The sequence below is a fragment of the Scyliorhinus canicula genome, chromosome 4, assembly GCF_902713615.1.
Source record: "Scyliorhinus canicula chromosome 4, sScyCan1.1, whole genome shotgun sequence".
NCBI lineage: Eukaryota > Metazoa > Chordata > Chondrichthyes > Carcharhiniformes > Scyliorhinidae > Scyliorhinus > Scyliorhinus canicula.
This window is the reverse complement of record NC_052149.1, coordinates 20786538-20803502: the sequence shown is the minus strand read 5'-3', so window position 1 is coordinate 20803502 and position 16965 is coordinate 20786538. Positions and strand designations below refer to the sequence as shown.

The 16965-nt window shown below is 42.1% G+C and overlaps 1 protein-coding gene across 3 annotated transcripts in view; it reads left to right on the top strand.

Annotated features, from left to right (window-relative positions):
* The window catches only part of tgfbr3 (transforming growth factor, beta receptor III), a 207375-nt gene extending 190707 nt beyond the window's left edge, over positions 1-16668 (top strand). For all 3 annotated transcript variants that reach the window (XM_038793815.1, XM_038793814.1, XM_038793816.1), the window contains exons 15-17: positions 1242-1283; positions 4122-4229; positions 13324-16668. In XM_038793815.1, the coding sequence (XP_038649743.1) occupies positions 1242-1283; positions 4122-4229; positions 13324-13442 (269 nt within the window). In that variant the 3' untranslated portion in view covers positions 13443-16668. The remainder of the gene's footprint in view (positions 1-1241; positions 1284-4121; positions 4230-13323) is intronic.
* The last annotated feature ends 297 nt before the right edge of the window (positions 16669-16965 follow it).

The following is a 16965-nucleotide window of genomic DNA, read 5'->3' as shown; positions in this document are numbered from 1 at the left end:
AGAGGCCTATGTTCACTTTGTCCTCTTTCTTCCTTTTTATATATTTAAAGAAGCTCTTCCTGTCCATTTTTATATTACTTGCTAGTTTACCCTCTTTTGATGGTTTTTAAAACTTCCCAATCCTCTGGTTTACCACTAATCTTTGCCACATTATATGTTGTTTCTTTCAATTTAAGACTATCCTTCACTTCTTTGATTAACCAAGGCTGATTTATCCCCTTCCGAGAATCCTTCCTCATCAATGGGATGTATCTTCAGAGAATCATGGAATCCCTACAGTACAGAAGGAGACCATCGAATCTGCACCGATCCACTCCACCCTATACCTGCAATCACATAATTTAATCTGTACATCCCTGGAAACTAAGGGGCAATTTTCTATGGCCAATCCACCTAACCTGCACATCTTTGGACTGTGGGAGGAAACCGGAGCACCCGGAGGAAACCCATGTAGACACTGAGAGAACGTACAAACTCCATACAGTCACCCAAGGCCGGAATTAAACCCAGCCCCTGGCGCTCTGAGGCAGCAGTACTAATTACGTGCCGCCATTTGTTGAGAGTCATGAACTATTTTCAGAAACGCCTGCCTTTGGTGATCAACTGTCTTGCCGTCTTTCCCAGTCCATTACAGCCAGCTTTTCCCCCATTCCTTTATAATCACCCTTATTTAAGTATATCACAGTTGTTTCTGGTCAAATTTTCTCACTCAAGTTGAAAGCTAAATTCAGGCATGTTATGGTCACTGCTTCCGAGGGGATCTTTTACTCTGAGATTGTTCATTAAACCTGCCTCATTACACATGACCAAATCCAAATTAGCCTGATTCCTAGTTAGATCCACAACATATTGTTCTAGGAAACTGTCCTGAATACACTCTATGAATTCTTACTCATGGCTACCTCTGCCAATTTGATTTTTTTCCAATCTACATGAAAATTAAAGTCATCCATGAATAAATTGCCTTTTTTACATGATGCAATGTCTTCAAATTAACAAACGGTTATTGTTTACTGTATAGATGTGTCAAATGTCCTTTGCTCTTTTCATTATTCTCCAATAAAAACAGGCAGCTTCTTTCCAGAAATTTATCTAGGTAAAGCATGGAAATTGAGAAAAAGTGCAGATTAAATTCTTTACTGCTTTGTAGAATTATATATGTTAATACTGTACTAGCTCATAAAAATGTAAACATTTTAATTAATAGTTCTATTAAATACTTTAATTTGTGTTCTTTTCAGTGATATCTGACAGCCAGATTAATAAAGAGAGACCACAGCCTTGTAAGTTGACTGATTAAATGTTATTTTGGCTGAACAGTCAATTTTCGAAGTTACGGACTTTTCTAACACACAGATACTGCTGTATTTAAAAAAAACAACAATGTATAGAAAGCAGCATTTAAAAACTTGTATACACGATCTTTAAAGAATATTTTACTTGCAATTTTACGTTAAGAAACTCAGTGCATAGGGAATAGATCGATGGGTTTCATTTTTTTTTAGAAATGTATTAGAAATTCAAATGAATGTGCAATTAGAATTAGGAGATAGAAAAGCTTTCCTTTATTTTTCTAATTATACTACCAGCTCAAGTTCAAACCACAAGCTTTTCATGTTTTTCCTCTACCACTAAGACTAGTTAATATTGTCAACTGAGGTCATGGGGGGAGTTTTATTATCGGAGAACAGGTGCAGTAAGGTGAGGTTTAAATGGGCAAAGATTCTGAGTACGCACAGCAACTGGCTCAACCCACTGACTTCTAAATTTTACTGAAGCAGGTCAAGGGATGGGCAGCCAGCCCACTCACAGGGTGCAAGTTAGCATTTTAAATATGTTAATGAAGATAAAATTCTCCGATTTAATTTGCTTTACAAGTTTGACTGTGACCAGCTGGGTTTCCCAGGCCTTGGAAAACCTGGCAATAAAGCAAATAGAGGCTGTAAGTGCTGAAGTGTATTTCGTGCGGACCAGAAGGAGCAGAATGCTTCCTCCAACCCCTCGCGTTCACCCCCAACAATAGCCCTGCACCTCACACCCACCCTTTGCGGATTGGACATTTCACACCCCTCTCAACTCCTCAGCGCTCTGTCAATCAGGCTGATTTCTGGGCAGGAAACCTGTCAATCACAGAAAACGTACACTATGGAGTGAAAACTCAAAAGCAGACTTAAGGGGCTGAATTCCCGATCGCCGACGCTAAAATCGTGTTCGGCGATCGGCCGGAGAATCCCCGAAGCTCCGCCCCCTCAAAAACGGCGTAAGCTAGGAGTACGCTGCATGCCGTATGGACGGCCTCAGGACGCCACCTGAGACGCACCCCCGATGGGCCAAGTCCCCAACGGCGTGGGACACGTGTGCTCACACTGTTCGAGGACCTCACGTGGCGGCTGCGGACTGAGTCCAGCGTCGCCACAGCAGGGGGAGCCATTCTGCTGGCAGGTGGGGGGCCTTCATCAGGGCTGGTAGGGGGTGGTGCGGTGTTGGCGAGGCTGGTCACGGGGCAGTGTTTGGCGCGGCCCGGCATCATGTTGCACAGCGTAGCCGCTGCAGGCCACCGCCATGCGTGTGCGCAGCCACAGACCTGCCATTCTCCGGCCATATAGGCAGGTAAAACTGTGGGCTTCACGCTGTGCGGCTGCTAGCCCCCACCAGACGGAGGATTGGTGCGGGGGCAGCGCCGACTTTCTGGTTGTGAGACCAGATGGATCCTGCGGACATAACTGCAGGATCAGAGAATCCAGCCCCTGGGTTTCCCACGTGCTACCAGACTTTCTCTTCCCCCCCCCCCCCCCCCCCCCCCCCCCCCCCCCCCACCCCCAACATTCTCTCTTCCACAAGCACCTCCCACACAACCTCATTCCAAGCATATCCATAAGAGTGGTGAAGATCAGGTACAGTGAAGATCAAAGCAAAATAAAAATACTGTGGTTGCTGAAAATTTGAAATAAAACAGAAAATTCTGGAAAAACTTGGGAGCATCTGTGAAGGGAGAAACAGTAACTGGGCATGATCTAACCAAATGGGAACAGTGTCCTGTAAGAAACATTTTAAGCCGGGTGTTTCCCGGCACTCAAAGTGTGAAGAAACACCATGCTATCTGCCAAGACTTTGGTTATATTCGGCGATTCTGTGGGGAACTCCCCGATGAGGCCGTACTTAGTCCCATTTCCTTCACTGAGAAGCTCCGCTCGCCAGAGCTCCTGAGTGCAGGAGAAGATCGGGCCCCCATTTTTAAATGGAACCCCAATCTCTTGACCATCCAATACATCCCCATCATTGATGTTGATTGATTCAGGCTGACCAAAGTTTTTATCTGTGATAGATAATACTGAAAGAGTTGGGCAATTAGCCTTAACCAGTCTGAAATACTGTTTTGTTTACCTTGAAATAGTAACTGCAACATGACCAGAGGTGATTCTGTGCTGAGTGGAAAATAGCACAACCCAAAGTAACAGTGGTAGCCTACTAGTGGCGAGCTTGCTGGCTGGGGTCATACTACTGTGCATAGGCCTTACGTTCATCAACCACACAGGATGATGTTCGTTAAATGGGTGGTTCAATTTAGCTCAACATGCAGGCTTACCTAGCGTCTGTTAGTTACTGCACTATAGAAAATATTCAGTTATCATTTGCTCCATATTATGTCCCTCACAAGCAATTTGCCTCTGAAGTTATCTTGATTCCAATAAGTACAATTTCTACCAATAGTTTAAGATTGCAGACCGAATGCTCAGGAGCTTTACTTCTAACCATTTTGCTGTTCCTGTCTAGCCTAAATTTTGTGCTATTTGAATTGTGATTTTTCAAACCGAGAAATAAGGCAGAATTTTCTGACCAAAGCATATGCAACAGCTTAGTTTTTCTTCTACCATGTCAGCGGTCAAGTATTTGAAGAAGTTTGAAATATTCAGCACAATGCAAGAGAGTTAAATCAAGCCTGAAATCAAGTCGATTACACCACAGTTTGCATATATATGTTGCGTTAAACACCAGACGTGATTCATAAACAACAAAGTTGACCCCCTCAATCTTTTTGTTAAATGATAACCCTATTGGAAGATTTTTTGTTTTGGTTTCTACCCTGTCAATCTGTGTCATGCCGCCATTTTCCGTTTCAGATATCATTTACGGCCTGGATACCCCATCAGTCGTGGGAATTGCATTTGCAGCATTTGTAATTGGTGCACTTCTGACAGGAGCTTTGTGGTACATTTACTCACACACAGGTATGTACCTTGTCAATTATTTAACTCACTTATCGCCCTGCAGCAGGTTCATCCTGCCCGATGGGGATGGGAAGAATCAATAGAAGCCAACTTAGATTAAAGTATTAATGAACATACAAATCACAGTTTTCATCCCTTTTTCTGAATTTGGAAAACTATGCAGTCCTAGTTTGAATGAATCCAAAGCATGAAGTAGAAAGTATATTGTTGGAACTTCAAGAGTATGTAGAAATAAATAACCAAAGGAATAATTTAATATCAGGAAAAAACTAAAGTGCATTTATCAAATCACTTGTGTTTTAAAATTGTTGAAGGTTATTTGAAAATGCAAGTAATTTAGTGCAGTGGAGCTGCTGAAATCAAATAGCTAATGAAGAATAGATAGAATGGACTATATTATATAGGACGGACTCTTATCATATAAGAATCATTGCCTGATGATAAACTTCCTCACATGGAAATGTAATGAAGGAAATAGATTTTTTTTAATAAAATAATTTTTATTGGAATTTTTTGAAAAATATATATCAACAAAACAATAATAACAATAATAAACACCCCCCGGCACCCGTAACAACGCATGCAACAACCCCCCCCCCCCCCCCAAACCCAATAAACAACAAAATAAATTAACAATAAGCAAATTAACTTAAACAATACCCCCTTGAGATCCTCCCCCCCCCCCCCCCCCCCCCCCCCGGGTTGCTGCTGCTGCTGACCTAGTTCCTTATCGTTGAGCCAGAAAGTCGAGGAAAAGCTGCCACCTCCTAAAGAACCCTTATAATGAAGGAAATAGTTGACGCATCAGAGTGACTGAGGCATTGAACAGGGTGTTGCAAAGGGAACAGTCCCTTCCAAATGCTGAAAGGGAAGGGGAAGATATGTTTGGTGGTGATGGAAATGTGAAGATGATCCATTGAATACAGAGGCTGGTGAGCTGGAAGATGAGGGCAAAGGGTAGTTTTGGGAGGGAAGCAAAGAGATGAGAGCAGAAGTGTGTGAAATAGAACGCGCACACTTGCTGACCCCGTAAACCCTGGTGTGGGGAGAGTCCTCAGTTGAGGGAAAAGGAAGACTGAAGCGTTGGAGAAAGTGATGCTTGTTTTTCACTCATTCACGGTCTTTCAAATCTGATTCCAAAAACAAAATGACTTCCACTCAGGTTTTTCTTTAGTGAAGTCCACCTTTAAAAAGTGAGGTAATCATAAAAGAGCTCTCAAACATGTCAGGAGTGGAAGGAGACTTAAAAAACTGACGTAAATAGACTCAAAAACATAAATTCAGCTCCTGATATCTGGTGATGGACTAGAGTTAATAGTAATTATGGAGAAGGCCCAATATGTTGACATTCCCACCTGATTGAACTGTGATAATTAATTACAGAAGCAGAGTCTAAATAGTGGAAATATTAACATTGTTCACAGACCAAACATAAATCCAAGATACGTTTTTGTTGCTTTACTACAAGTTCCATTGGCAGTGCCCCCTGGTGTAATGTACTTCCTTCTGGGCTGTGTATGTTCTCCAGGAAATGGCAAGATCTGTATCATAAAAATGTTTCCAGTTGTAAAAAAGATCTTTCACAGTATCTGAAGCAAACATTGACTTACTTAAATTATTGCTCAGCAAGAAGCGTTAATAAAGCAACTTTTGAGTACTTAGTGGGCTTGCACACTCTTGTCACTACATAATTAAGCTCCATTTCATATTTATAAATACTCTATTGATAATAGGGTTCCCAGACATCTAGCTTTGTACCAGGCAAGCTGGTCTTTAGCCCCTCTGGCCACTCTGTTACTGGATGGCTTCATATATAAGGGGTACACCACTTACGATTGAGATGAGGCTGAATTTCTTCACTCAGAAGGTAGTGCATCTTTGGAATTCTCTACCTCAGGACTGTGGAAGATTGTTCAAAACAGAGATTGATTGATTGATTTCTAGCTATTAAACACATCAAAGGATTCAGGGATATCGTGAGAAAATAGCATTGAAGTAGATCAGCCATGAGCTAGTTGAATGATGGAGCAGGCTTGAGGGACCAAATGGCTTACTCCTACTCCTATTTTCCATGTTCCTATATCCAACATTTTGACCCTTAGTCCACTTACCTTGGTAAAGCACTGGCAGGGATCTGTGTTTGTTTCTTTCCTGTCTGCAGCAACCTTGATGTGGAAGGGGTGCAAAAGGTTGAGTTATTTTCATTCTTTTTTCTTCCGCCCTCATAGACCCCATACTGCCCCCCCCCCCCCCCCCCCCCCCCCCCCCCCCCCTCCCCCTCCCCAAACACGTCATGGTCCTCCAATGGAGTGGAATGTGCAAAAGTGATGATGTCACCCAAGGCATGTCACAAAGGTGTCCAGTTTGGGTGTCCTCCAGTGTTGGTTACCCTAATTGGACAATATTTGAAGACGAGAGGTATTGATTTACATAGAAAATAGGAGCAGGTGGAGGCCCTTCAGCCCTTCAAACCTGCTCCACAATTCATTATGATCACGGCTAATCATCCAAGTTCAATAGGCTGATACCTCTCTTCTCCCCCCCCCCCCCCCCCCCCCCCCATATCCCTTTAGCCACATGAGCTATATCTAATTCCTTCTTGAAATGACACAACATTTTGGCCTCAACTATTTTCTGTGGTAGTGAATTCCACAGATTCACCATGTCTGGGTGAAGAAATTTCTTCTCACTTCAGTCCTCGAAGATTTGCCCCTTTTCCATCAAATTTTGGCTCCTAGTTCTGGACTCCCCCCACCATCGAGAACATTCTGACTCTACTCTGTCTAGTCCTGTTAGAATGTTTTAAGTTTCTATGAGATCCCTCTTGCTCTTCTAAACTCCAATGAATATAATCCTAACCAATTTAGTATCTCCTCAAATGACAGTCCTGCCATTCCAGGAATCAGCCTGGTAAACCTTCGCTGCACCCCCTACTAGCAAGGACATCCTTCCTCCGATAAGGACACCAAAACTGCACACAATACACCTGGTGTGGCCTCACCAATGCCCTATACAATTGAAGTAAAACATCTCTATTCCTATACTCAAGTCCTCTCGCTATGAAGGCCAACATACCATTTGCCTTCTTTACTGCCTACTGTACCTGCGTGCTTACTTTCAGTAACTGTTGCATGAGGACACCAAGGTCTCACTGAGTATCCACCTCTCTCAACTGACATCCATTCAAATAACGATCTGCCTTCCTATTTTTGCTACCAAAGTGGATAACCTCACATTTATCCATATTATACTGCATCTGCCATGCATGTGCCCATTCACTCAGCCTGACCAAACCTGCATCCTCCTCACAGTTCATCCTCCCACCCAACGTTGTGTCATGTGCAGATTTGGAGATAATACATTTAGTTCCCTTGTCCAATTCATTAATATATAATGTGAACAGTTGGGATCCTAGCACAGATCACTGCGGTACCCCACTAGTCACTGCCTGTCATTTTTTTTCATTTCATTTTCAATCAGAAAAAGACCCATTTATTCCAGGTTTTTGCTTCCTGTCTGCTAACCATCTTGAGGAACTATCTGTAATCCCATTAACTTTACATATTAATCTCCTAATGTGAGACCTTGTCAAAAGCCTTCTGAAAGGCTAAATAAACCACATCCACCGGTTCTCCCTGGTCAATTTTACTAGTTACATCTTCAAAGAATTCTAGTAGATTCGTCAAGCATGATTTTCCTTTCGTAAATCCATGCTGACTGTTTAGAGCACTGCTTTCCAAATCCTGTGCTAAGAAATTCTTGATAATGGATTCAGGAACTTCCCTACTACCAACGTTAGGCTCACTGGTCTATAGTTCCCTGTTTTCTCTCTGCATATTTTTTTGAATAGCGGAGTTACACATGCTACCCTACCCTCCAATCTGTAGGAACCATTCCAGAGTCCAAAGAATTTTGGAAAATTACCACCAATGGGTCTACTATTTCTAGGGCCACTTAAGTACTCTGGGATGAAGATTATCAGGCACTGGAGATTAGTTCACCTTCAATCACATTAATTTCCCCAAAACCATTTCTGTACTAATTTGAACAATTTTCTGAGCACATCTCTTCATTAAATTCATTAATTGATGGTGTGTCTTTTTTTAGTGAGCCTAAATTTAAAATCACCACCAAAAGAACAAAGAGGTTAGGAGAATTTTTATTTTTTTAATTACAATGAGCTTTGCTAGGAATGCCAGTGCTGTAAACAAAATCTATTGTAGCTATTGAAGGGGAAAAGAAAGCTTTAAAGGGTAAGGGACAAGAGCAGAGGTATGGAACTAAGTAGATCGCAATCAGTTGAATGGCTGTTTCTTGTTGTGTAAAATTCTAACGTTCAGGGCAAGTTCTGTTTCATTCACTTGCTTGATGTGTTGCACATAACTCAGCCATTGTTTCAGTTAGTTGATGGTAATGCAATTAAATATTAGAATGCTAGCTGTAAGATTAATTAAACTGTAATGGTTGAGTAAGAATGGTTTTATCTCTGTACTATAAATTCTGTTCCTTTGCTATTACGTCCCAGTGCCTGAAGTTAGGCTGGTTGGTTTCACTGTTTACTGAGGAAAGGCTTGTTTTGCTTTATTTCTAAAGTATTCAAAGCTCTGTTAATAGCACAGAAAAACTCCTCGAGTTGCCCTTGTTATTAACTCTAGGCAGCTGGTAATCAATCAATCATTCAACAGTGTTCCTTTGTACAAGATACATGCACAAGTCCATCTTTATCAAGGATGACTGGAAACACTGAATTGATCGTTAATTTGTATATAGGGAAATGATTGAGCAGCTGGCAGGTCACATTGTTGACCTGCTCTTTCAGGTCGAAGAGCAAGTCCATATTCTGCTTCAAGAATACAATAAAATTAAGTTACTTGTTCGAAAGTTCGTAAGAGTTATGCCATCTCTCTTGACACTAATTTTATAAAACAGCTGTGTGACTGTAGGTCAGAAATATTTCCTAAGTTACAGGGAACAGTGAGGCATGTATAAACCTGCACCAGGGGAAAAATATTTGTTCCCCTAAAGAGAGAATGACGATAGCTGATCATCACTTTCTCTTACTTCTAAAGCTTAGAAGTACTGGAGGGTGAAAATAGCAAAATATTCCACTGTAATGCAATTGTACTGAACATAGCCCGTTGCCTTTAAAATATCCGTTGAAATTCAGCAGAAGATACAACAGCTGTCTGAATTACTATTATTCAGCCCTGGAGGTGGAAACTCAGTTCAGTGTCATCTAGCACAACTCGTTGAGGACACATTGTTCCATTTAATTCATGTTTTTCTCCATCTCTCTGTGCCTGTTATGAATTATGACCAAAGATCCAAATTTGTTCATCTCAAAAAGGTGAGCATCTTCCCCTAAATCTTTAGGATTAGAGTCTAGCTTCTTGCGTTACTTGGAGCCTCATTTGTGAAATGCTTCCAATTCGTTGTATTAGCATAAGGTAGTAAATATTTGCTAAACATCGGTTATCTGCATTCAAGCTTTTGGTGCTAAATTACTCCTGCAAAAACGGTTTTCTTTCTGTAACAATTGTTAGCACTCGTTATTCCTTACTGGCTAGGGGAAGAAAATGAAATATTGATTAAATCCTTGAAGAATTGTAGAATTTTCAATGTTCCTGATTAAAATACTCGGACAAAGCAAACTCAAATCATACTGAAGCAAATGGAAAAACATCAGTCGGATTTCCTGGAGAGGGATTTGTAATATAGAAGCATATATCTCAGTTAGATACGAACAAAACAAAAGGAGTTTACTGCTCAGAGTTGGATTTGTTTCAATGTAAAAGTGGGCTGATTATTTTTAAAGACCCTCAATAGTCTGCACATCCCACCATGTTCACTCTGCTAACCAGGCTTGTTCCAAATTTGATCCTGATTTTTACAGAATGCTGTTTTTTGAGTCAGTTCTAGTAGTACTCGGCTATATTCATATATTGCAATGCAGACTATGAATTCATCCCTCAGTGAATGGTGAATTGATTATCACAGTTAGTGAGCCCAGTTAAGTCTCAAAAGCTGCTTTCCTCTCTCAATAAGGGGCTGGATTCGCCACCCCGCAGAGGAGTTTCCAATGCAACGGCAAAATCTCACCGGGCGGCACGGTGGTTAGCACTGCTGCCTCACGGCGGCGAGGACCCAGGTTCGATCCCAGCCCCGGGTCACTGTCCGTGTGGAGTTTGCACATTCTCCCCATGTCTGCATGGATTTCACCCCCACCGTGGAAAGATCTGCAGGTAGTTGGGTTGGCCACACTAAATTGCCCCTAAATTGGAAAAAAAGAGAGAATTGGGCACTTTAAATTTTTTTTAAAATCCTGACGATCCCGTTCCGATGCTTCACTCCCCCGTTGGCAACGATGTTGAAATTCCCACCCCGCGCCAGGGGGAGGTTGCAAATAGGTCAAATTGACTCATTTGCAACCTAATGTTGGGCTGGGCACCAGATTCTCCAAGACAGTATGATTCTCCAGTCCTCTGGACCAGGATTCACATAGGCGAGAATTGGTGTAGGTATTTCTCACTTGGCTCTGGTGCAGTGGACCTTGCTATGGGCCAAGGGGGTAACTCTTTAAGGGAGTTTGCTCCCACAGTCCATTGGAGGGTGCCCCTCCCCCACAATGCAAATCCAGCCCACCTCCCCAACCAGAGACTCCCCATAAGAGTGACCCCCACCAGAGTCCCTCCATTACAAAGACCCCACGTTACAGAGACCCTCACTCGAGAGACCCCAATCCAGAGACACCCCCACCAGGAACTCCCATTACAGAGACCCCCACCTCCATAGATACCCATAAGAGAGACCCTCCATACAAGAGACTTGATCAGCGAGACCTCCACCAGAAACCCCTCCCATCCAAAACCCCCCATTACAGTGACCCCCACCAGAAACCACCCATAAGAGAGAACATACAAGAGAAGCCCCATAAGAGAGCCCACCAACCAGAGACCCCTCCCCCATTACAGAGATCCCTGCTTGGGGCTAAAGAGCGGTCCAGAGAGAGACAGTGAAAAAATTCACTGCTTTAAAACTTGCCTGTGTCATACACCTGCTAGCTCAGGCAGAAAAAGCAGCCCCCGTAATTCTTAAACAGCAAAAACCACATTAGGTTGGGTTTAAATCCCCTCAGATCTTTCATCTGCAGGGTTTTCATTCATGTCCATGTGAAATTGGTTTTACTAGCTGTGATAGACAGCTTGCAGACATTTCCCTTCACGCTTGAATGGATCTCAAGTACCCTACTGTGTAACAAACTGCAATATTTATAAACATCTACCAATGATTGACAGCCCTTTAAAGAGGTGAGAGCCCTTTACTGCTTTTGATGTGATCCAAGAGCTGTCAATCATAGCTAAATGTTTATAAACATTGCAGTTAGTTTCACAGCTGGGTGATCTTTTCACTGTCCCTGTCTGGACTGCTCTCCAGCTTCCAGGCAGAGGTCTCCGTAATGAGGGGTGGTGCTTTCTTATGGGGGTATCTCTGGTGGGGGTAAGTGTAATGGTGGGGTTTCTGGTGGGGGTCTCTAATGGGGGATTTCTGTTTGGTGTCCCCCTTATGGGAGGTCTCTCTTATGGGGGTCTGTGGTGGGAGGTCTCTGGTAGGGGTCTCCGTAAAGGGGATCTCTGGTGGTGGGGTTGGATCATCCTCCTACTGTGGCTGGGGCGACCCGGCAAATCCAGTGGTGGATGGTGGGGCAAAATTGCCCAGCCGCTGGACCTCGCAAAATGACGGCCCCACAGCAGGATTCATGAGGGAATCTCTCTCAATCCCCACCATGCTTACATTTGCATGGCAAGAGATAGTGAATCGCTTCTGGATTCCCGCTCCCAATGAGAGCGCATAGCAGTGGCAATTCATCTCCATAGGGCGCGATTCTCCCAAAGAATTTCTAAGTTAACTTATAGCGGGTTTTTCAGGGAGTTTCCTGTCAGCTCTGCTGGCGAGGTCCCCATCACTATTCAATGATGCTTAGTCACTATTTTCGGTCCTGGGGAGTTGCTCACCGGTTTAGCCCACACTTAGAATTTTTATAACACTGGGGAGCTGCACTCAGAGATCCGGCCGCTATTTTCAAACAGTGCCCCCTATCTCTAAGTGAGCTTAAAGGTAGCAGTGCCAAGGTGCCAGCTGGGCAGTGCCAAGGTGCCCACATTCCAAGGGAAGGGTCAGGGAGCCACCCTGCACTTTACCCTGACCACCCAGGCATCTCCGATAGCCCAGGAGACCCCTGGGTGCAGTTCCGCCTGGACCACGTTTGTGTGACCCGCACTGATCGACGTCTGGCTGCAGCTTCCCTGGGGAGGCCGGAGAATCGAGGGAGGCCAGTGGATCCTGGGTAGGTAGATTGTAAGTAGGTTTACAACCTACGTCCGCAAGTGCATTCAGTCTTGCCCTTTTGAGGCACAGTTCCAACTTTGGCGTTTCCTGGGACTCCGGTGAATCCTGTGAAGCGCGGAGGCTGTACGGAGGCTTGCTGCAGGCCTCTCCCAGGATTCTCCGGCCGCGTTGTGGTCTCGCTTGAGCCCAACACGCCCGGCGAACCTTGCCCACTGTCTCCCAAACTGAGAATTCAGCCCAAAGTATTTACCATTACATGACTCGGGAAATGGTTAAATGTGGAATTAAGTTACCAATCTGGAATAACAGCAGGGGATCGTGGCCTGTTCTGATTTTCGCATGAATCTGTGATGAATTATTTTTACTTGGCAGTGAGTTTCAGAGCTGAGAGGCCTGGGAAAGGGATTCTGATTAAACAAAACCATCTCCATAGTGGGATGGAGAGAAAAAGAGCTTCATGGCTTTCGAAAGCTATGTCCATTTTTAAATTGTTAATGCATTGAAGTGTTGACTGGTCCTGCAGAAGGATGAATTATGTACAGGAGATGATTATGAACATAAAGCCTGGAACTTTATCCCACACACTAAGCATTGAATAATTATTGTTGCTGTGCATGACAAAATGATTATTTTCAAGAGAAAATATTTTACTTCTGTTCTCTTGTTATTCATCCCATGACTAAATTTATGTAAAGCCTTTGCACCTGGTGAATTGGTCAACAAATTGACAATTGTCTCCTGTCTGCAGGTGAAGCGGCTGGGAGGCAACAGGTCCCCACATCTCCTCCAGCGTCAGAAAACAGCAGCACTGCTCACAGCATTGGCAGCACACAAAGCACTCCCTGTTCAAGCAGCAGTACGGCCTAATCCGCAGGGAAACAGTTGTGAGGAAATGGAGTATAGAGGCAAAGTTCAAAGTGGCTAATTGTTGATGTTATTATCCTGAGGATAAAAGGAAGATCTTCCTTTGAAAGCCAGAGATCCTATTTTCAAGACAAGAAATCGTCTAAGTTGCTTTATACTTGGGCAAACTGGCTTAACTCAAGTGCATAACACTATATGTGACAAAACTACTAATTACCCTGAGTTGGGAACTTGCTGACCATTTATGGGTTCCTAATGTGAAATTTGTACCAGATTTTTTTTCAGTGCTGCTTTATTTCTAGAATGCAGCTATTTATTTTTGTTCGGGGCTTTATGTAAACACCAGCAACTTGCTGAGTGTAGAAATGGCAACACCACATGCTGATTAACAGAAGATAAAAACATAGGCCGGGATTCTCTGATCTGAGTCCGCCCTGCCGCCGCTTCCAGTGAGGACGGAGAGTTTGGTGCTCAGCCAAAAGTCCATTCACTGAGCGGGATCTCAGCATCCCGCCGGAGCGAACAGGCAGAGAATGCCGGCCATAACCTCTGATAACAGCAACACACGTAGAGAGAAATCTGTACGAGTTAAACAGATTCCAGAGAAATATTGTAAATATACCGATGTGCCCCCCCCCATTATAATATTCTGCCAACCATGACGCTTAATTTCCAGGAATATTAACAGGTAGTCATGCATTTAAGAAAATTGATTTTAAATCACTGCTGCCTCACAGCGCCAGGGATCCGGGTTCAATTCCGGCCTCGGGTGACTGTGTGGAGTTTGCACGTTCTCCCCGCGTCTGCGTGGGTTTCCTCCCACTGTCCAAAGATGTGCAGCTTAGGTGGATTGGCCATGTTAAATTATCCCTTAGTGACCAACGATTAGGTGGGGTTACAGGGATGTGGAAGGGAGTGGGCCTAGGTAGAGGGCTCTATCAGAGGGCTGGTGCAGAGTCCTTCTGCACTGTAGGGATCCTATGAAATTAACAATGTCGGCCAAATCATAGCTTTCTGCTGTTTTTCTCAAATGAGTTGGACAGGTGTATTCGAAGATATAAACTGATTATTTTTCAAGTATCTGGCAGAAGTTAATATTTTAAGATACAAATGGGACATTTTAAGCACACTCTAGATTCCTTTCCTGGCTTTATTTGTATGTATTTTTGAAAGCAGGTGTTCATCAGTGAGCGTGCCTCTGAGTTGTCCTGTATCATGAATGTCCAGTTTCGTGCAGTTCAGCAAACTGTGTTCTTCACGGTACTGATTATTGCATAATGTACAGTTGAATGTATTTTACATCATGAATTAATAATGTATTCCTTGTATATAAACATTTATAGAACTCTCACGAGCAGAGTACAGAGTATTTTAGTAACATATAAGCTATATTTTTTATTGTATTCTGAATTTCTGTGCAAGTGTTCTAAAGGCTGATTCAGTGATCCAACGCTGCCAATGGGGAGCTAAACTCAAAACTGAGCACAGGTGGGATAATCTGTGCCAACTGTGATGTCGCCAATCTCTGACCCGCACTCCCTTTTGAAAGGTGGCTTTCCCATTAGGAATGCTGCAGGATTGCTGAATTTTCCCTTTAATGTCAAAATGACATAAATGAAAACTCATTTATACAGATGTGTATTAATTATGCTAACTGTGAATTTTCCATTGAATTTTATCATGTACTTTTGCTACTTTGCTGCAGCTTTTTACTCATTCCCCTCAGAAATTCTGATTGGGTGGTCGAAGTTGATTTGTTTAATGAGAGCCAATCCTTTTGGAAGTAATTGTGAAGGCCCATTTTTATATTTTGGTAAGATACTAAAGGCATATTTTAGCTTTTTTTTTCCTGACACCATTGACCACTGAAGAGACTACACCAAATCTGTGTATTTTTCCAAAGCTGGTAACTGAAGGACTTATAAATAGATGTGACTTCAAAGATGATTTTTAAAAAACCAAGCAGAATAATATGATTAAACTTCATAAAATCCAGTGTGGAAGTAATGGCACTGAAAAGTGACCAGGGCATTTCACTAAAGCAAGGACACCGGTTCCTATTAAACAACTAATTTTTATGCCCCTTATTCACTACATTTCTGAGAGAAATGGCTGTGAGTGAGCAATTTAGCACTTTAACACTCTTAATTTTCCACATACCAGGGCAACCTCCCAATTTACTAATTTTCCCAAAAGCCTGTATTAAAACCATGGTAGCCAGTTGAGTAAAAGCTGAAAGGTATACGGTTACATCATTCACATATGACTGACTATTTTCTCTAAATCACATAATAAAGTAGCTTCTGGCATGTCCTATTGACTACTTCTTAAAATTACAGATTTTTTTGATGGCTTGATGTTAGGTGGTAATTACAGTTCACATATTTTCAAGTAACTGTCACTGTAATATTTTGCTTTCTCGTCTTTTCCCAAATTGATTGTAAAAATACCCTGCAGGGATATTTTTCTTTTTTCACAATATAAATTGAAAATATTTAAGAGATAGACTGACCGCCTCAAAAGGGGTGACATTATGCCTTCCAATTTATGCTTTCAAAGTTCATGTTAATCTACTTTTAAGTTGCATGTAAAATCTTTTGTGTAATGGAATTATATGCATATATAAAAATACATTTTGCCCTAACAGCATAACGATGCATAAAGAAAATCATTGAATGTAATGCCCTACAACAAGTTTTTTTATCTTTGCCTTCTCACTCTGCCATTGGCTTAAGGATTCTAGTGATTCTAACTGTTGTGTAAGAAAGATTTCTGAAACAATTGGTAGCAGTTGGATTTCCTTAAACATTATGGTAGGTTCACTCTGATGATAGAGTATGAACATTGGCAGCTCTGACTTTCTAAATTTCAGAGGGTACATACCTTTTGCAACTTTGGATATTTGTATAATATATTGCTGTTGGAGTAACATTTCATTTTAAGATTGTAAATGTTCTGTTCTTAATACTGTACTTTGTTTGGCTTTATCTTTAAAATATATCTACCTCACTGTTTAACTAAAGGAAGAAAGCTTGTACTGCTGGTTGTACCATTTGACTTTTGTAAGTAATTGCAGGTGGTGTCTGTGCCGACTTATAGGACTGTGTTCTGTTCATGTCTATTTTTCATATGTTGTTGTAAAGGGATTTGTTGTAAATTTTTTTAAATGTATGATCTTTTGTCATACTATATAATTGTGTAAAATAAAGGTATATATCAATTAATAGAATATGAAAGTTTAATTTATTAAGTAAACAACATGCTAGCTACAAGGTAAAAATGTAAAAAAGCAAACCAATGTATTTCCTGATACTCTTGGGATGAAGATTGCAATTTCATCCAATACATATGCATACCAAACTGTCTCCCAGAATTAGTCCTCCAAAATCATCAGATGTATACAGATGGTAATGGCTATTTGATTTCCCCCCCCCCCCCCCCCAATTTAGGTCATCCAACCCCATTTCGTTATCCAATTGTTCTTTAGCTGATACCAAGAATAATGTATCCACTATCCCACCTGTGA